The following is a 21666-nucleotide window of genomic DNA, read 5'->3' on the forward strand; positions in this document are numbered from 1 at the left end:
TTTATAATCAGGCAACTCACAAGCAGGTTTTGGTTTTCAGCCATGGGACAGCAGCAAGGAGAAAAGTTTAACTGTGCCCCTACAAGCTTTGGGGAAGCAGCTACTGGAAATGTGAGGAGGAGAAACAACCTCCTGCAGGAGGGCAGACCAGTTACATTAAAAATTCAGGTATACCTGACTGGCATTTTAAGATATATATGAAATTATTTAATGATCTTTTAACTTGAGAAGGGCAAATATATATTGAGATGTGCTTTTGCGTGCGTGCTTTTCTCAGTTTCAACTATGGAAGAGTTTTACAAAGGAGCTGGAGCAATGCCAACACTCATCCCATTTACCACAGCTTCCCAGGGCTCATTTTGGGGGAAGGAGAAGAATTAAACGCTTTTCCTCTCTGTTAGGCACATATCAGTCTACTAAACTCACCCTTTGGATGTAAGTGGACCCAAGAAAATATGCACCAGGCACAAGTGTGCACAGGACAGGAGTAATAGTAGATTTTGGGTTCAAGACAAAAAAATAGAAAAAAAAATCCAATCTCTCAGAAGCATCTTTGAGCATTTTGATTTTTTACTTTTTTGGGTTGGGGTGACCTGCTACCAAGGGTTTTGCAATCATGCCAAATCCTGTTCTTTGAGGAATAAGTTTACAAAGTTAATTCTTCCCCAAAGAATACCTTACTGCTTAGTGCTTTTAACAAGAAGCATGATGAGTAATTAAAGCCACATTTTCACCACTTGCTTCCATCTATTTCTGATTTTCACAACTGTATATAAAAATATAAACCCTGATTTTCATAACAGTCAGGCAAATAATTGCACTCGGTACTTTTCAATGCTACCAAGTACTGAACTGGTGTATCAGCAAATAACAGAATGATAAAAATAATTAACATAGTTTTAATTTAAATATTTATGACACAGTTGACTCTGTGGCTGCACGGCACCATTGTGCTGAGTGCAGTACACAAACCCTGATAGACAGAGCCCCTGTCTCCAAGAGCTCCTATTGTTCATCCCACATTACTCAATATCAAACGATCTCAAAAAAGCTTTTCAAACATTAATTAAATCTCCTAACTTCCTTTTCAGGTCAGTAAGTTTTATTATCCTAGTTGTGTAGATAAAGAAAGTGAGGAATGGAGAAGAGGGTGAGGCACTTTCCCACCACGACGCAGCCAGCACTTCTCACTTCCACTCTTTGCTTGCTCCCCAGTCCCCCAGTGGAGCCCCCCAAGCCTTTGAAGGCTCATCCATGTGCTGTGGGTGTACGTGTGCATCTGGCCAGCACATCCCAGGCAGGGCTGGTTACTGCTAAGGACTCTTCAGTTAATCAGGACCACGTGAGGATCCTGCTTCTGGTTTGCGCTCGCATCAGCTTCAGCAAAATATCACCGGCGGAGTTGATTTATGGGATTTTGTAACCTCTTAATATTGCTTGGGGTTAGTGTTCTTTCCAGCTCAAATCGTTTTTTGTTGGCCAAAATTAGGAATGCTCAATTCATTACAATGGCTCTGTCCCCCTTTTTTTTATTTGTTTTTTTGGGGGGGAGACTGGGCTCTAGCACACTAATGTCCACAACAAGGTCATCAAAGGGTAAATTGCAATGCTTTTCATTTTTGTGCCTAAAGATACATGATTTTTCTCATAATTAAGGTTGTGAAATAAATAATTTGTTTGAAGTTTCTCAGATATTCATTGGGACTTTAAAAAAACAAAACAGAACAAAACAAAAAAGGCTTTAAGGCCAAAATGTCAATGTTCTGTGCAAAATAATTAATACAACACAATAGGATCTATTCTACTATTGATTGAAAGGGAATTTATGCAGGTAATTCATTAAGGCCAGTGGGAGTTTGGCATGTAAATCCCCCAGCACTTTGATGGGAAAATAGACCTGGATTATTTTTTTTAAATAAGATATAAAATACATGATTTTCAGTGACAAATTTATAAAAAGCAAAAGCAAATACCTGAACAACTAGGGCCCTGCTCTGTGAGGGTTCTGGAATGACATTAGATCAAATCCTTTTTCACACACTGCAAAAGATGCAACAATCATTTCAATCACCATGTTAAGAGAATCAATACAATTTTTCCTTCCAGAGAATGGTACTTTACATTCCAATATTTGCAGGCTATCACCTTCATACATCTCTTTTTGTGGTCAAGTGCATGATTACTACTTCTGACAGGGTATTGGCCATTTTCTTATGAAGATCTACAAATTCTTGTAAATAAAAACCAATCAGAAAAAAAAAAAAAAAAAAGAAGAGCAAATCTGTGGACTGGAATGCACTCTACTTGTAATGGGAACAAAAAGCTGGCAATGAAATATAAACCTAAATCACAGCAGAATGACCTACTTTAAGGCATTTGCCAAAGAGACAGTGTTTTAGACAGCTCCTCTGAAGTAGCGTCTTTATGTCTATGCCATCTGCAGATTTGTTATTGTGCTTTAGAAAAAAAAAAAAAAAAAAAAAAAGAAAGAAAAAAAATGAAAAAGGAAAGAAAAACCTACAGTGTGCCTGAACAAAACTCAGCTTCATCTATAGAAAGATTCCAGTACTGTGGGCACCACACCCACACCTACTGATGTGGTCCAAGTTTTTTCTTTAGAGGCACCTAATTAAGAAACCCTGACTCATTTACATGGATACGTTTGATCTAAATTACACTCCAAACCACACCAAATTAGGAGCATCTGTGAATGCGAAGTGTTTGTTCCCAGTGCCTGGTAGAACAGGGCCAGTTCTGGACGGCACATGTTCAAGTGACGAAAAATATTTCAGATGTAGCATACTTCTGAGACCCACTTTTCCACTAATAATTCATAATGAGTTAAACCAATATCTCTGCTTCAGCAATTATTTCAGGCTGGGGGAAAAATGTCATTTTACTTTTTAAAGTAAGGGTGGGGGGGGAGAAGCAGGAGTGGGCAACCACCTAGTTTGGTGGGGCATTAACACAACCATTAGTTACAGTTTAAATCTGTGCGGCGCATTTGTTTTCAGATATGCTTTACACCTAAAGCCTGGACTGAAGGAAAGTATAAATTAATGATTGGTTGTTGTTCACAAACAAGACCTTCTGCCTTGGTGAATGGTCTTCCCTCGTTAATCAATTTTCCAGAGGAGTCTGGGCGGAAGGCAGGGTCTCAGCCCAAAGAGGCAGCACCCTACATAATAGTAACATGAAAAATTCAAGACCACCAGATCTGAGAGTGATGCCTCCCTTTCCAGGCTGCCTTGCTGGTGGCTGACTGTGCCTGCTTGCAGCCCAGAAAGCCACTCTGCACAAAAACGGGTCCTGTGGCAATTAGGAATCTTTTATCCCGCTTTCCCATCTCCCACTAAGAGCGAGCAGGGGGGCTGCAGAAGCCACTGGTTGCTGCCTCGCTGCCTTCCTGACAAACTGAATAAAAAATAGCCTTAATCTCACTCTAGGCAGCCCAAGAACCGAGGAGTGTAAATCCGAATTCCACGCTGGGTTTGCAATTCCCAGCCCACTGGCGCAATTTGGCACGACCTTTGGATTTGGCCCATAGTGTTTGGCAACCACCTTTTATTCTTCCCATCCTTTATACTTTGTGAATAGTCCAAGTTACATAATGCCAGTGACAATTTGTTTATGGCGAGCGCTGGAGTCACTGTTTTATGATTACATTCAAACTTTTAGCCACATTTTGACATCTAAAGGATCATCTTGCATTCTCGTGTACTCTATACAATGAAGGTTTGTGTTCCAGTGGGGAGCAGGGGGGGAGGAACTTTATAAATAACATGACTCCTTTTGTCTGAAGAGATTTTAATACATTTGTCTGATCTACTGTTTTTGCAGTAGCTAGAATATAATTTGAATATATTAATATTTTCAGCAACTGTGCTGAGAGAGCCCAGTTAATAACTTATGCATGGGTGTATAGATACACTTCAGACAGAGGTAGTTTTTAGCCCTTATGTTGGTAATAGTTAGAAACACACAATGAAAGAGCCTGTTCTTTCCTCCTCTTTGTTGTGGGCATGCATTGTGATGGTATGGAGCCAGTGTTCTTTCTGTTGTCTACACAGCCTGGATTCAATAAGCAGTTATATATGCATATTATGACAATGTGGTCAAGGAAACCAGATTTTTTTACTATACCTTCATGTGCCTGTACAGTATAAAATCTGGTATTTATTTTTCTTGTCCTCATTCAATATGTTAACAAAATCATAATTTGATACAGGTTATGTTCACTTTATAATTAAAATTATAGAGTTAGATGAAAATACAGCAAGATGTTGCTGAATGGAAAATATTTATCTTTTCGTACATTACGCATTATGGTGCTATGTAAAATCATAAATCTGTGAAGCAGCTCTCTCCAGCCAATTTGCCTCCTCCCCTGGTCCACAAGATGCAACCAGTTACCTCCTCTAAACTGAGGATTTTACACCCACCTCAGCCCTATCATTAGATAGCACTGCCACATCCTCTCCAAAGCTTTGCTGTGGTCTTCCAAAAGAAGACCCCTTGCCATGGAGATAAGCCAAGAAAAAGGAATTCAGAAAAGTTCTGTAATTTTTGTGGCTCCTCCTATAGCTCTCCCAGCACCTTCGCAGAAAAGCACAAACTTTTTTTGCACCATGTTCTCTGTGTCAGCACTAGGCTCAGGCTCCCCAGACCACCTCAGGATAGCACTTCATCCATCTGGAAACTGTTCTCACCTCCCAGATCATTGCCATCCACACTGCCAAGTGCAGGCCTTCACCAAACACCATCAGCAGCCACCATGCAGTCAGCCCAGGGCATATGGGACAGCCCCGGAGCATATGGAAGCTCTCCAGCAAGGGAAGTTTACTGGGAACATCAGTTTGCCTTGCTCAAACTCTCGGTCCAGAGAGGATTTCCACAGGGCTGTGGCAGCAGTAGTAGCAGGCAACTTTAACCACCTCAGACAACCCAGATTGTTTCCATGTCTGGATAAGGGTCTCATAAAAGTGTCATCAGGATAAGGAGGTTTCATTCCTTCAGGGCATCCACCCCATGGAAATCGCTGCAGCTGCTCTGGACTCAAGAGCCAACCCTGAGATTTCTGTCGTAGGGCAAATTTCAAGTCTTGAACACATTTTGGATCTCACCTGGCCTCTATAGTGAGGAGATGCTTAACCTTTCCAAACTATATAGTAAGAGCTTTCCATTACTTCCCATGCTAAATTAAGTTTATCCAGCTCTACAGTGTGTGCTTGCTAAAGAGGCACTTTATAAGTTGTAAATCCATATACAGTCACTTCAGGCTCCACATTTTCTGCTGGAGAGGCAGCACCTACAGAGAGGTGCCCTGAAAGCTGCTTACTGTTTGAGTTGTCCAAAGACTGATGACTGGTATCAGGGTTTTGATATCAACAGCAAGATTGTCCCTGTTGTTCCTAAATCCTTCAATCTCTGTCAAACATGGTTTGGGTTAGGAGGTCTAAGAGACTCATATATGTTTTCTCACCACTTTTTTTAACTGTGGATTTTGATCAGGGTTAGACAGAAGCAGATATTGGCAAATCTGGTCACTTGAAGCTTCAAAGATGAAAGAAATACGACTTCTGAGAGAGGTAGGGCTGACTGTGTAGAGTATAAAGACTTTGTAAAGAATCTGAGGCAGTTAGACCAGAGTCATCTGAGACCAGCACATGTGTGAATGGGTATTTGACTTTAAAGGAGCTAATGAGAAAATTCAAAGCTAGTTTAAAGCCAGGAAATATTGCAGAACTTGCAGTACTACAAAGGGTGCTTCTTAGAAAGACACAATATATGGAAAATCCTCCACTCCAGGCAGTCCCTGCATTTAGTGCAGCAGACTAAACACGTGCACAAAAAAATAAACATCAAGCTAAGGTGAGGGGACAAGACAGACAAAGTGTAAGTAGAAAAGACAATGCTGACATAGTAAATTCATTGCTCAAGGGCGAGTAAAATGTAAATAAGTTTAAGGAAATCAAAGACTCGTGGCACATACTCACTAGTGCATTTAAGAGCTGCGTTCATCCTACTCGTGCTCAGTATCAGGGCTGAAACAATCGTGGTGCTGGGAGGCATGTTAAAGCATCTTTCAAATCTGATACAAATGCAGTGCAGATATATTGCAATCCTAGCTTGTGGAGAGCTCAGAACTGAACCTGGGAGAGGAGGAATCCTGGTTGAGGTCAGATCCCATAGAAATCATCTCTGTTGGGTAGATCGCTGAAAAAAGACTTTCACTTTAAACAACAAGATGGTGACAATACAGGATAAAAAATATGGATTTTTTTAATATTGGGGACATTTAATAGGCCAACATTTTAATTTTTTATCATTTAAAAAAGACTTGAAACAAAATAATTTATGAAGTAATTGCAATGCTTTGATTTTATATTTTTGAAGGCCTTTTCCAAAGCAAATGATTCAGTGATTCTATGATAAAAAATTCACAGAAAAAGGAAAACTTTGTCGAGAGTTTGTTCCCTGACTTTTGTGGAATTCTTTTCCACATTCAATGTCAAAAATTACTGTGTTTTTCAGAGAAGTGAATAATTAATTCATGACACTGGACAAAACCAATGTGTTGATAGTGAAACTGTGTCTTTCATGGGCTGCTCTAGACCCACAAGCAGAGATGAATTTCTGGGCAAGATGTCTACAGCTCAACATCCCAGGCTGAAATTCCACTCAATTGCCCCTTCTGGGCTCTAAGTCAGAAAGTAAACCTGTCATATCCAGGGCTGAGTTATTTGCTGTCAACTGGATTATAGCACAAAAAGTCTGTAATTGAAGGCTGCAAGAGGTTATAAATTGAACATAGTCAAAAGCAGTAATTCCACTTAGTAAAAGTAGATATCACCCAAAATGAGAAAAGTTAAGCTCATATAAGGTGAAATTCTGACTCCATTGTGGCTTCCAGTTTCTGGGATTTTTGTCAGTGATTTTCACAGTAATCAAAATTTCACTCGCTGCCCAGAGAGAGATGCTGCAAAGGGTGTGATGGAGTGAAAGTTAAAATAACTCTTAACCTGGGGCTTCCAAAAACACATTTTCTGAGCAGAGACTGCTGCCTAGCTCAGTGTTTTCGTGATGTAGCAATGCAGACAGCCCTTCAGGGGACCAAGGGCACAAAACTGTGCCAGTGGAGTACAGCTGGGATGTGCAACCAGAGCTACCCTGCTGTAAATACTGAAGCTCCCATTGTTCAGCACCCTGTGGGACATGGGGAACTGGACTATTTAGGCATAGTAAGGTACAGTTTGTGGGAAGTGATTTCAGAAAGCTGAAACATCACTGAACACCTGTGGCAGTGCTGGCACCTTCCACCTGAGGCTCTCCTTGAAAGGAAGAGATTACTGGGAGATAGAGCATAGAAGTGTCTGACAGATGCACTAATTTTTACTGGGAGCAGGAGGATTAAATCATAATACAGAGTCTCATCATCTTTCTACCTTTCCTGTGAGTAAATCTGAACCAAAGAATGCGGTTGATGTGCCTCTGGGAAGAAGGGACAGAGGGTCTCCTGTGTGTTCTCCATATCTCCCCTGCTCTGGGTGTGCTGCTCGGAGGGGCTTCTCTCACTGAGGTACAAACCAGAGCTGGTGGCTCTGTTTTTCTGCCACGTACTTTCTGTTTGTCCATCATTAAGCACATCAAAGCCTCGGTGTCCCCATCAGGAAACAATGCTGTTAATAACATTAATCCACCTTTATTAAGAGCCTTTAGCTCTATGGAGGAGCACCAAACATTATTAAGACAAAGACAAGAGGATAATAAGGAAACGTGTTTTTTCCCTTGCTGACCTAGTTTCTAACCTCACTTTAAAATCTTCCCTTGATTTTAATTATGCTTAATCTAAAGCTAAGCTCACAAATCTAGCAAACTTAAGGGCTGCTTTTAAAGTGAATTTTCTCGCCTGTCAGAGTTCCTCAAGCTCTCTGTGCTGCAGTCAGGAGTTTATTTCCAGCCCAGGCAGTGAGCTGGGGCATTTCTCTGCCAGCACAGTGAGTGTTGGGCTCCTGGGCTCAGGCACCACCTTGCTCCACTCGAGCCTGGGCACCACAACATTCCTCACACAACAATTGCAGCCCTTTTCTCATCAGCCGTAGCCAGAGGCAGCAATAAGGGTGAAGGATATCTATCATGAAAAGTCCAGTGTCAATGTGTTCCCCCAATTTATTTACTGACCTTCAATGCAACAGCCATACTCCTGACCCTCATGAGATGAAGCCTAAGGGGAAATGGCACTGAGCACCAATTCCATATCCTGTTGTTCTGTGGTCTAAATTAAGTGCTAATTAATTACCACTGGCATCTTTGGCATTGCCTGTCAAATTGGATTTAGGATATCCTTTCGCTGTTTAAACAAATAGCCCCACATCTAAAGCTAAAACCCCACGTGTCAGCATTTTCTTTACTTTTAAATTTTTATTTTAAAATCCAGTGAGTATGTTCATGGATTTTGCAGGTAGAATTCAAATAAAAGAAACAGGAGTTGATATTGTCAATTTTGATTAATAGTCCCTCATTAATAAACATCCTGTTATTCAGTTTCCACCTGCAGTTGCTGATGTTGCCTGGAATCAATTAACTCATATAATTTGATTTATTTTACAAAGACATTTTTGGATGTGCTGTGCTGATGATAAAGGTTCTATATTTACAATTTGTTATTTAAGCGAGATTGTTACTAACTGCTTTTTATTTGTAATGTTACAAGAAAGCTTTGGGCATTCTTGAACAAAAATATTTAAGCAATTTAAAAAGTTAAAGCTTTATTTATTTTAAACTATCTGTTGCCTTCTGAACCACACAGGCCACAAAAGCATACAAATCCAGGAACTATGACAGGTTGGTCTTTACAACAAGCTAGTTGTTCTGGAGAAAAAAATATATCAGAAGTGGAATTAAAAATAAATTTAAAAAATATTCAAGCACAGCAGAAGGTACACCACCAGATAAAAATACATTTTAGGCATTAAGGTAGTATGCTTCTGTCTGAACACTTATTATTCTATGTAGTCTCACCCTGCCTTTATCTACTATCCAAACACCTCTAAGAACCACATCAGCCTCTGCCCAATATCTGCCACAGGAGATTTTGCTCTCTCCCATCCCTTCCCCAAAGAAAGGCTCATCCTTACAGTGTCTGTGTGGCTTTTGGGCAGGGATTTGCTCTTGTTTGAGCTGAATTTGCTGCTACAGGGCTACAGAAGAAGGCAGAAATGAATGCCTTGTGCACAGAGCTGCAGGCAGAGGAGTCCAGGATGCTCCTTGGGGAAGCTCATGGCCCTCAGCTGGCTCCTACCAAAAGCTGTGCCCAAAGAGGCAACTGCAGGCACAACAGCAATGTGGACTAGACAGATCTGTCCTCGTAAGAGCACCAGTCAGAACCTGCTTGCATTCACACACAAAAAATTAAAACCCAAGCCAAACTGGGAGGACAGAGTGCTGGCTGTCAGTAAATGGAAGAGCCTAGCAGGTCACCTAGTTGGATCAGTGTTCCAAAAGGGAGAACTGGAATTTTAGTAATAGGGAAGGTTTTGTGGAAAGATATTGAATCCATCTCTTTGATAAAATTGGTTTTGGGCAGTGGGGCCTGATCCTTTGCCCATAGCAAGGTCTTTGGTGGAGCCACAATTGTGGCAATAGGTTCCTGCCCTTGCTGTCCATGCACCAGTGTGCCCCTCCTGCCTTTGGAGCTTCTGTGACTCAGAAGATGTCCAGAAAAACAAACAATCCCAAGGCTGAGGTGCAGATAAACTGTAACCCCCCCTCACAGCTCCTCAGTAGAGCAGGAGCACCTCCCCTTGTGCAGAAGAACGAGCAGGACTTCTCTAAAGCACTTTCCTGAATGAAACCCCTGAATGTAGAGCCTGCAGTATCTTTAGATACTTAAATGTGTTTTTACATGCTGTCCTCAGCCACCCAGCAGATAAATTCTTTCTCCACAAGACATTCTGTGAGGTGTGTGCAAAGGCAAGAGCCCACACGCTCTTCTGCAGGGTCGTCGCATGGGAAGCAAAGTTCACCCACTTTATTTTTAACTGTTCTCTTATTAAACCAGGCTAAGCCAGAATAAATGCCTTTCCTCAGCTTTTCACAGTCTATTCAGCCAACTGTGAAGCAATGTTCAGAGCTAGTTTAGTTATTATTCTCGTTTAGGGCCGGGCTCCAAGGCAGTTCATCCAGGGAAGGGCTCGTGCTGCGAGATACGCAGGGGATCCCCTGAGGAAGCCCATTCTCCACCAGGGCCCTGTCAGCTGTCCAGGTGCTATATATAGCCACCCAATGGTCGCATTTAAAGCCTGGGCTGTGGAGGAGGACAGCATGGAGTGCTCCTTCTATATCCCAGAGCAACTGAAGAGAAGGGATTTTTCCCAAAGTGCTGTAACACGAACCCACAGCTGCAGAGCACAGGAAGCCTATGGAGTTTCTGTAGGCCAGGAGCCATGGAGGCTATTTTCAGCAAAAGCAAGCTCTCAAGTATGTCTGAACTATTTCTGACCCCTCTTGTAACATATCCTACACCATGACCTGGTTTCTCTATTACCAGCCTAGCCATTGTTTCAAATTCTACCTATGGAACAAACAGGGATTTAAAATGCCTTCGTGTTTTACACAGCTAGATGCAACTAGCTTAAAACTGTGTTAGTGCACTGTGACCCCTGATTTGTGCTTGTTTGTTGTGAAGGAAACTACATGGCACATTTGGAAAAGGACAGACATTGTGGTGCTTTGGAGCTCCTCTATAAGCAGAAGCCTCGGATCTCAGTTCCATACACACCAATCTCCCTGTTCCCATCACAGTGTACAGATCTCACAAGTTTAGGACTCCACTGGTGATGTCTGCATCTGCTTAGCTTCACCAGCTGGTGAATGCCACTGCAATGCACCTGAGCAAATCACCCATGCAGCCAGGACATCGATAATAAAGAGGTTTAGTCTGCATTCATAACATATCAAGAATCTGAATTTAATGCTGAATTTGAAATTTATCTATGAAGCAGTGCAAGGAAGTGAACAGTTTGCACAAATAGATTTTGTGGCATCAGGGGCTCCCTCACCACCAGTTACCTCCATAATTTTCCCAGGATGGAGTTAAGTAATGCAGAGGCCCTTCCCTCTTCCTCCACAATGTGTGTATTTTGGTTTCTCTCCTCAGCTCGTCTGTCGATATCTCTGCAAGATTTTGATCTATTATAAAACCCCTATTGTTGTTTGTCCTTTAAGAGGACTCTCAAAGCTGAAGTTCACTTGTCTTTTTAGTACCAAAACCCACTCAGGTTCTTCCCAAGAAACAACAACTGCAGCTGAACTGAAATAAATTGACGACAGAAAATGATGTGGCTGTGATATACTGTATCTCAGGAAAGTGTGTAACAGGCCTAAAATGAAAAGAAAATATGTTGAGGAAAAAAACTGATAGTTTAGGTTATCTGTGCTTCATGTTGTAGCTGTGGTTCCTTCCTAGCACTGAAAAACCCAGCTGCAAAAGCCCTGCGAAAATGTGCTTATACACACACAGACATTATCACTTCCTAGGACAGTACGTTTTATTATCAGGTTATTTTCCAGTACATTTGGCACAGTTAAGGTAAGTATATTAACTTTACTTCCAAATAAAGAAAACAAAGTTGTACTGAATGTCTCAGCCACTGTCAATGAGTTAAGAACTGACAGGAGGTCCAAGTAATCAACCCTGTCTACAGCACTGAGCTTTCCCCTGGGACACCTCCTCTGATCACACAATGTATCTGACTGGCATGGATGTAGAATTGCTTTCAATAAAGATTTTATTTCAAGGTTGGATGATTCTTTCCCAAATGTCTTGTCTCTAAAGCAAAGTATGTAATACCTGTTATTTTTTAACTCCTGTGAACCAGCGTTTGGGAAGGAGGGGAGCGTAAAACGTTGAGCTGAAAGCTGTTCGTCATAAGAGACAAATTTTAACAAATTGATTGGGAGCTCTGCAATACCAGAAGTCAGAAAGCTGCTGCATAAAAACTGGCCTGTACCAGTGCACTGAAGAGGCCTGTTAACAAAATTATTGCTGGGGAGAGCTGAAGGCAGCTGAGCCCTTACCAGGGCCAAGTCCTTAAGCTACAACATTACATTTGCATATGCCTGAGAATAGATAGGAAAGAGACAGTGGCTAATTTGAGGATAATTATTGGCAAAGTGAATCAATGGGAGGCACACACTTTGACCTATTAAGGCAGTTCACAGGAACTTACATTTCAAATCAGTCCCATCCTCCATGAGGGTGGGCAGCTCTGGCTATGACAGTGGTTGCCAGCACAGTTCAGCAAAGCCACAAAACCCACCCAAATGAGCTGTCATGGAATACCCCACTCAGAGAGGAGCTGGGTCCTGATTCCATAAGGTTAGTTCCTATACCAAGAGGAGAGATGGCACGAATACAGCATTTTTAATGTTTTTTGGTGGAGTTCCATTTATTCCTCTTTATCTTTAATCTCTCTTGGCCTCTGTGTTGGTCTTGGTTTCTGTCTCTAGTGGCAGAGCCTTCCCTAGTGAACACAAATATTGTGCATAACTGGAGGACAGGATTCTGATAACAACAAAACCTCATCTCATACCAAGCAACCCCTTCTTACTCTTCTGACCCCCTCATTTTGTAATGTGTTGTCCTTTTGTCACAGTCTATATTACCAGCTCGTGGAAGAATAACAGGATTTTCCTATTGAATAGTTACCCTTAAATATAATTTAAACCAGTGAAAGAATACCAGGCATAGTTAAAACCAGTTTTGCTAAGGGAAGAAATGCCCCTGACATTGAGCAAAATTAAATCCTCGTAGGCTGAAAAAGGATAAGAAAGTAAAAGTGAGCAGTTCTCAAAGCAGCTGGCTCTACCCTCCAACACTCTCCAGCCTACAGTAAAACAGTGTCCTTTCCAATGGGATTTTCCTCCCTAAGCACACTGAATTCCCCAATGTTTTATGTGCAATAGGAATATTAAGATATTGAGTCAGAGTCACTGTGGAAACCCTTTCTCCTCCTCAGCAGTTACTACAAAGTAAAAATGGATGAAGAACATTTCCCAACACCTACTGTGTTTGGAGCAGTAATCCAGTGTGCTTTCCAAACGTCAGAATTAATAATGATTTTATTTAGAGAGTTTGAAAAGTGTAGGTTTAATGGAACTAGAGAGCCAAGTCACCATACAATGACCCTCTTAGCTGTAGGCTTGCCCTGCTCTCCGTCACACGTTTTCCAGCTTGCAGTTGCCTTGGCAACAGCCAAAGCATAAATTCCAAGTATTTTTCCTTACATATCTGCCATTGACACTACAGCCCTCCTATCAGACACTTCTGCTGTTTTAATTCATCATTAGTTTCATTACTATTAATAATGAGAACTCTATTTTCTGCGTTGCTCCCGACTTGTGATTTTAAGGACTGAAGACATTCTTGAGACTCGGTCATTTTGGAGGGAAAAAAAAAAAAAAATTTGTGCAGCATAGCACCCAGCAATTTCTTGATATGGTTCCAACATCTGTGGCACCGGATTATAGATTATTTCTAAAATAACCTTAAACTGATGGATCATTGCTCCTTTCACTTGGGCTTGACAAAAAGTACCTCTGGCATTTCCTTTCACTCTTTATGTTGAAAATGGTGTGTCACTCTTCCTGCTCTTTTTCTTGCCAAAAAAAGAATTCTTGTCCATTTTTTCAATATTTTCTCTTTTAACAGCTCAATTTCACCTAGTAGCTGTAGTAAAAGAACTAAGTGTGCATATTTTGTTTTGATTTGCACTGACTTCTTTTGTGGAGAGATGATAAAAATATCAGTTATAGAATTTCTTTGGTAAATGTCTGTAACCCAAAAAGACATAAAGTCCAAAACTTATAATTATTCTATTCAGGGTGGATTGAGTTCCTTCTTTCTCCTTCTTCAGTAGCTGTGTTTTACCACATATTATTTAACTATTCAGACTTTCCATGTTCCCCAGTTTGCTTGCTTTATGGTTTTTTTTGTTCTTATGGTGCAAACAAGTGAAACTGCATTGTTATATCAAGGATTTTTAAGACACTTTCTCAATGCAGTACTGCTTATTCTAGCATTAAGCTCAGGGAACCCAAATTTACACAAATTTTCTTAATGCCTTGTTACATTTGAGCCACAGTCAGTTCCTCTCCATCACCAACACACCCCAAGCACAGCCTCCACTGCCTCATGCCACATCCCTACCTCCTGACTGCTGGAAAATGTTATCATGCCTGGACTTTGCCAGGATGTCACGAGAAGGATGGAATTTCCAGGATAAACCTGGGGAATTATTCTCCTTCAGGAAGATGGCAAGCAAAAGCCGAGGGGTTGGCCACGCATCTTCCATTTTCCATGTCCCCATCAGAACAGGGGGTCTCAACACCTTGCTCCACATTTTACAGACAAAGGAAGGCAATCCCCAGTCCCTTCAGTAAACAGTTCTGTTGCCACATTTCTCCACCCTGATTTTCCTCATCCATGGCCCATTGCTTCCTCCTCCCTGCAAGCTCCATCAATGCTGTCCATCATCAACACCCTCTTGTCTCAAAGCTATGGCTTTGAGACATAAATTAATTATTGATATTTAGCTTTAGAATTTTGAATTAATTGTTGATATTTAACTTTAAATTTACTGAATTTTTACTTTAGAAATAATCAATAAATTTATTATTTCTACACTTACCCAAGACAAAGCTGCTGAATTTCCCCCTCCAGTGAACATGCATCTCTACTCCTGCTGATGCCATCTCCAAATACCTTGTGAAGTTTCCAACTTTTACCACATAACAAGCTCAACAGAAACCAAACCTCTCTCCTGGAGAGGTCCCCAATCTTTCTGTACATGCTTCTGCATAAGTGGCATGAAGCAAAACAATCTCATCACCTCTGTAACATTTTTAATTGTGATAAAGATGTGTGACATCCATCAGAAGCCCACGCAGTCGCTTGGCAACAAAACTTCTAACTTTTGAGACTTTCTGAACTCCTAAGAGAAGAGATGATATATTAATATTACCACAGAGAAAAGATAATTAATTTTTTTAAAAAATTAATGAAGATGCTATATTTTAAGAAACTAATAGTTAAGCCAATCTGATTAGTGCCATATGGAGAGTGTTTTGTGGAATGGACACCACGGTTACTAGCATGAGGCAGAAGTAATTCTTCCTATTTATATATGGGGTAAAAAAACATGAGTGTTGATGTTCCAGGAATGTGGTAAACGATGAGATTGGCACAAATCCACAAGAGATGCTTTTTGCTGTGTGACCCACCCACTAACATGAAAGAAACACTTTTTTGAATGCCTGTAGCCATTAGGTCTCACAAAGTTTCTTTCCCTTATAGTGTGGCTTGCTGTAAGTTCAGCTACAGGTATAGGAAAACAGAGACAGCTGTGATGGCTTTTAAATGGCTGTCTGGATTTTGAAAAGGTAAATGAGTGACAGTGGCAGAGAGGGGGGAAAAGCAGAACTTGGCTTCAACAATCCACTTGGAATACTGGAGTTAAAACTAGCAGGTTAAGGAGGCATCCATAAATTCAAACATTTACATAATAAAGCTACATTTAGTTTGCATTCCTTGGTGGAGCTGTGCAATTTATTTATAAAATATGTGTCTTCATTTACTAGTCTTTCCAACCCTAGGATACATAATATATTCTGGAGGGTTGAGGGAAATGGATTTCTACTTAGTCTGTACTCACCACCGCAGAGATTTATGCCAAACTTCCTACCTAAACTCCATCCATTAAACCTGTGCTGTTCTTAGACCAGACTTCTCCATCCTTAATGCCTTTCCACAGGAATATTAAGTCTTAATATAGACACAAGATCAACTTTTAATAATAATAGTCCTTCTCTTGTAATTTTGTGGGTAATAAAGATATCAAAGGTTATAATCCTTACCATTATTTTCTAAGTCATCTCATTAAGGTATGTGGTCTCTGTGTCTTTCAAGAAACTTTGTGTCAGGATAAGGCATGCGAAAGTCTTTAGTTACATAAATTTCACAATCCATTTCAGACCATACTCACTTTATTGGATTTAAATTAGCAGAAGGAATGTGTTTCATATGAGCCCTATATTAAGGGGCTTTTTTTTTTTTGGTTTTCACAACTCTTTCAGTGCTGGAGACCATGTTAAGGGAAGCAGGGAATCTTCTCCCTGGCACTACAAAATCCCTCCTTTCCTTGTTTGTCACACTGGCAGACATTTCCCTTGCCTCCCTGTTTCCTTTCTTTTGGATAAGCAAACCAAACAAACACCCCTATCAGGAGAAACATTTTAAAAGTGCCTCTATGTGCTTCGAGAGCAACAGTGACTCCTCTGACACCCTTCTTTTTTAACCAGTTCTTTCCTTTTTGTCAACAGGATAGCAGCCAAGGAATCCGTGAATCTTATGTCAACACAGAGCTTAGGAATTGTGTTTGGACCAACACTGCTTAGACCTGAAAAGGAGACAGGGAACATGGCAGTCCACATGCTGTACCAAAATCAGATAGTTGAACTTATGCTGAGCGAGTACAGCAAGATCTTCGGCTTGGGGGAAGACTGACAGACAGGGCCTGTTATTGAAAACGTTCACATCTGTCTTGATGTCTAATATTTTTACATTTCTGTAAACATATCTCTGAAATATTTCTTTTTCTTTCAAGTGACAGATGCCTCGTTTTGTGCAAACTTAATGATGATTTTGTGTCTAATTTTCAAACATTGGAATAAAAAATATTGTCAACATTTGCCTATATGTATTCTGCATTAACCCTTTGAGAGTTTCATTATGCTAGCACTCCAAGTGTCACTTTTTCTGCAAGCTGAGCATACAGCATATGGCCCTAGACCATAGAAAATGCTGTTTACCAACATATGCAATGGCACAGAAAGACAGATAATAATTGAGGAGGTTTGTGGAAAACGGATTAAAGTATGTATATTTAAAGCAATGAATTAAGGCAGTGACACGAGATCATTCATAGCTAATCTGAGTATAATTTACCTTTCTCTTTGATATACGTTGAAAATTAAAGACATGATGAATGATCATTTGTCTATCCCGAGAGCTGGGGAAAAAAAATTGCATTTAATGCTTTTAAACAAATAAAATAAACAAACACAAACAAAATGAGAATGTCACCATTTGCATAACAGTGCCTAAAAGAAATTAAAAATGGAATTGGAACTTTGGCATTTTTACTTAAACGCTGTACATGAAATGAAGACATTGCATGACTGCTCATTTTAATGTAACATCCATTTTGATTCTTCATCACACTGTACATCTGCCCGCTTTCCCCAGCTATCTCATGTTCTGTAGCATTTGTATTGTGCTCCTGAGGATGCTTTATTGGTGAACTACATTAAATTCATCTAGAAAGAACTTTAAAAAAAAAGCCTTTTCATATGCCCTTAGGATTACTTGGCTAGACTTGAATCAATTTATGCATTTGATGGTTAGTTTCAGTTGTCATGGATAAACAAAAGGGTAACTGTCTAGAATATATCAAATATTGTTTCATTTTGAAATGTATGTTTCCAGCTATACACATCTCCTACCCTGTTTTGTAAAAGTATTCTGGTGATAAAATGTAGACTTATGTTTGACAGCTTTTTAATCAAGTTCAAAGAGAATAAATAAAACTAATCCAGTGTGGTAAAGAGTCTGTCTGGTTATCGATTTGTTCATAAAATGAAAAATAAACCATGTAAATAAGATGTGTGAAACACAGATCCAGAAGCAAATATTTAAAGCAATTAAAGACCCCAAAACATAGGATTAATGCATAGGTCTGCTGTGCATGAGAGATATGTCTTCAATATCACCTCAGCAGATCCTGGGCTGCTTCGGTTTTTACTCAGCATTGTTGTGCAAAATTCCACGTTATTCAGGAAAGGTCACTCCTTGGAGTGGTCATTTATGGGAACAAATATATAATGAGGCCTGATGGTTAACTAAGACCAGGCTCTTTCATCAGGTGCTAACACAGGCAGAAAACAACACCAACAAAGCATAAAAACCAGCCCTGCGATGTTTTTTCTGACTGCTCATGTCTGAAAAATCAAGCAAAACAGAGGGGTAGTGACCAGTAGTTAAAATGAAAAACATGAAACCAAACAAAAATCTCCCTCGTATCACAAATATCCAGCTCAACAACTTCTGAACAAAACTATAATGTACTGGAGAGCCCAAATTCACTTTATGTTCAAGAAAATATTTTTCATGTTAATGTCAAGCCATGAGTGCTTAAACAGTGATGCTTTTCAGGATCATCATCTATAGACTCTTTTAATAGCAACAAACCAGGCGCTGTTTATAGCCTGTGGAAATGACTGGAAGAAAGATAGTCAGAAGTTCAGTCTATTCCTTAATAAAGACCATTCACATTATGGCCCCACGGGTGCTCACAATCATGCTATTGAAGTAATTTCTGCTATTACTGGAAATGAAAAGTTCACTTGTTACTTGGAGCCTGTTGCACTCAGAAGAAAAGATTCTTAATTAATTAATTAATCTTCTTTCAGGCTTTCTTCGGAGCATGGAGACTCCTCTTGTCTTGTTTTTGTAAGACAGGGCTTATGAAATGCACCATATCTCTCTCAAGATCAACTGGTTTAAAGAGGGGGGGAAAAAAAAAATCAAGGGAACTTTTGGACACACGAGCCTTTCTTTGGGTTTGAAGGGTTCCTTACAAGAACACTGCACAAAAATGCTGACTGCTCTGCTAAATGCTCTGTTAAATTGCAGCCTGGACGTGGGCAGACAATCTGGGGGGACACAAGTGGCTCTCACCAGAGGAGTGTATAAATCCAGGGCCTGCAGCAGATGCCTTTCCTTTCTCATCCCGACAGCACAAAGGAATGGCCATGCCTTGCTACCAAGCTGCTTCCTTCCCCAAGAGACCAATTCTTCCTGTCTCTCTTAATACATACATTAATTTAATGGGAAAAATTACTGACTCAACCATTAGTCAAAGAGCCAGCCCTTCAGGCCCTGCCATCAGCAGAAACCAGAAGGATAAAAGAGGGGAAGAGTGGGAAAAAAATAAAAATAAATGTTCAAGCCTTAACTGCAGCAAGGTTTCTTTCTCCTCCTGCTCAGGCAATTTGCTCTTTATTACCCAAGCTCACAACCCAGGACTCTGACAGACTCTTGTTGCTGGACATAAACATTTCTTAATCCCAAAAGTGTCTAAGTTTTGCAATTCACTGAGCCTGTATTGCCACCACGTTGCTCTTCCACTTGTTATTTATTGGAATATTCACTATCACTTAGTGAATATTCCAATAGTAGCAGTTCTGCTCAAACTCTGCTAAATATTTAGCAAGTCAAAATTAGACTTGCAGAAGGCCTTTCTTTTTCAGGAGCCAGCATCAGTTTGAGAAGGGCCACAGATATTTTGAGCAAGGAGCTATTAATGATAAATGATCAGAAAAATTAAACCTGAGAATGCAGCAGAGACAAATATGTCCAAGGATCACTGTTTATCTGCATCTTCTCCCTGTGAAGAGCATCTTCTACTCAAACTCATCTGAGAAGCATGTCCACAAAACTCGGATTGATTCAGTAAAAGGAGATATCAGAAATAAACCTCTAACTGAACCAAAAAAAGGCATTTCCAGCCCCAAAATTTAATCATTAAAATAAAGGTAAAACATCTGTGTATTGAATTGTAAGCTTCAGTGAGAGACTGTCAGTTTTTAACTCAAGAAATTCTACTCCAAAGCAGGATTTCTAAAACAATTATGAGAAACACTGACTTGCTGAGCTACAGCTAAAAGAGGAGACAAACTCCCCTGAACAACTCTTTATTCCTCTTTTTATTTACATACATGTGGATACACATTTTTTGCAGGCAGCGTACATTTTAACAGTTCTTTAATTCCCTGCCAGCACGGTGCAGGTAACACTCAGCCCTTTTTTGCAAGCGCCCCATGCTGCAGCAGAGCCTGAGGCTGTTGTTCAGCCCAGGGCACTCAAGAAGTTCAGCTAATCAATTTCCACATGGGACACAGACCGTGGGTAGGGTTGGTAGAAAGCTGGGCAGGGAGTTGGGCCCACAATCACCACTGAAATCAGGCAGGGTGTAGGTTTTACCTGGGTAATCCTCAGAGGAGGCTGGCAAAGAGCCTTGGGGGTGCACAGCAGGTCCCTGCATGGCAATCCTGGTGCAGGAAGGAATCCTGGAGCACAGGGAAGATGGGCATCAGCAGAGACATGGGTCTCATCACAGCTCCTGGGCTTTGCAGGATGCAAAAATGGAGCCCAGGGCTGTTGTTTTGTAGAGCATAGGAGCCTTTCCTAGCACCCACTTTGGGTTAAAAAACAGCAATCTTTCTGTAAAGATCAAGGGACAAACAAGTGGCCTGTGGAGGTCAGGCTGTACTCAAACCTTTCTCTTCAAGAAATGCTTCAGGATGCTACTAAAGCCAAAACCTCATTCTTGTGCCAATTTACAAGTGATCACAGCAAATGAATGTCCTCTGCCATCACTCCAGGCTGTTTTTACACTCCACAACCTCATATTTCCAAACATACCTGAAATATTGTGAGAATTAATGTACCTTTTTGCTTAGAGAGCCTTGTTGCAAAGATTTGCTTCATGTTGGATAGAGAACATGAGCCCTCACCGCTGGTTTTCACACAGAACATACATTGATGTTTAAAATAAAGCTGAATTCCATACTCAGGACATGATAGTTGGGGAGGCAATGCCACTGTCCATAAATGTGTAAGAAACTCAGACACATAGATGGTTAATGTGCCAAAAGGGAACTTTCTAATTTAGTGCTCTTTTAATTCAGACCCAACTTTTTTTTTTTCCTTGCTTTTTAAGTAGACTCATAGGATGGTTTGGGTTGGAAGGGACATTAAAAATCACTTCATTCCAACCCCCTGCCTTGGGCAGGGACACCTTCCACTATCCCGGGTTGTTCCATACCTCATCCAATCTGGCCTTGAACACTTCCAGGAATGTTAAAACATAAAACACTCTGGGCAAACTCTGCCAGGACCTCACCACTCTCACAGACACTTTTTATTCTACACCCTGAATTCACCTCTAATAATCAGGTATTTGGGGTTTTGCAGGCACCCAGGGCAGGGCAACCTCAGAGACAGCAGAACAGATTGAAATTTGTCTTACAGTGCCTTGACCACGGTGAAGTTTTCTGACTTTCTATAATTTGCCCTTAAACCCTCAGAAATGCTCCAGAGGTGCTGGGAATCCACCACGTTCCAGCAAAGCAGGCTGTCCACACCTCCAAGACACCTGGGGCCACCCCTTACACCTTCAGGGGAAGTTGAAGGCTTTGCTCAACGAGTAGAAGAGAGACCATAAAACCCTGCAAGCTCAGATTGAGTGGAAATTAGTTATCCACAAAACACCCCCATTTTAGAGCACATTTTGGTTAATAAAATATAGACTCAAATTCCACACACTTCTTCTCTCCTCTTTGTCAAAGAGCAATTTCTGTGCTCAGCTCTCATCCATAAGTTTTTTTTGGCTGCATTTCTGGTGGATAAAGGGAACAACCACCTCTCCACCACTGATTTCTATATTGTCTCAAAGCTTTCAAAGAAGCAGCTCAGAAGCTTTTTGGTTGCAATTTGGGGTAGGTGGTGCTATGGCCTCTGCTCTGGAAAATTAAAGTGACCATACT

The 21666-nt window shown here is 40.7% G+C and overlaps 2 protein-coding genes across 2 annotated transcripts in view; one reads left to right on the top strand and one right to left on the bottom strand.

Annotated features, from left to right (window-relative positions):
• ARHGAP15 (Rho GTPase activating protein 15) overlaps positions 1 to 17664 on the top strand; it is a 323268-nt gene extending 305604 nt beyond the window's left edge. Inside the window, exon 14 of the mRNA XM_059476533.1 lies at positions 16381 to 17664. Coding sequence (XP_059332516.1) covers positions 16381 to 16564 — 184 coding nt within the window. The 3' untranslated portion in view covers positions 16565 to 17664. The remainder of the gene's footprint in view (positions 1 to 16380) is intronic.
• The window catches only part of GTDC1 (glycosyltransferase like domain containing 1), a 293649-nt gene that overhangs the window by 16858 nt on the left and 255125 nt on the right, over positions 1 to 21666 (bottom strand). The gene's annotated exons all lie outside the window — the stretch shown is intronic.

This window comes from Ammospiza nelsoni, chromosome 7 (assembly GCF_027579445.1).
Source record: "Ammospiza nelsoni isolate bAmmNel1 chromosome 7, bAmmNel1.pri, whole genome shotgun sequence".
Classification (NCBI taxonomy): Eukaryota; Metazoa; Chordata; class Aves; order Passeriformes; family Passerellidae; genus Ammospiza; species Ammospiza nelsoni.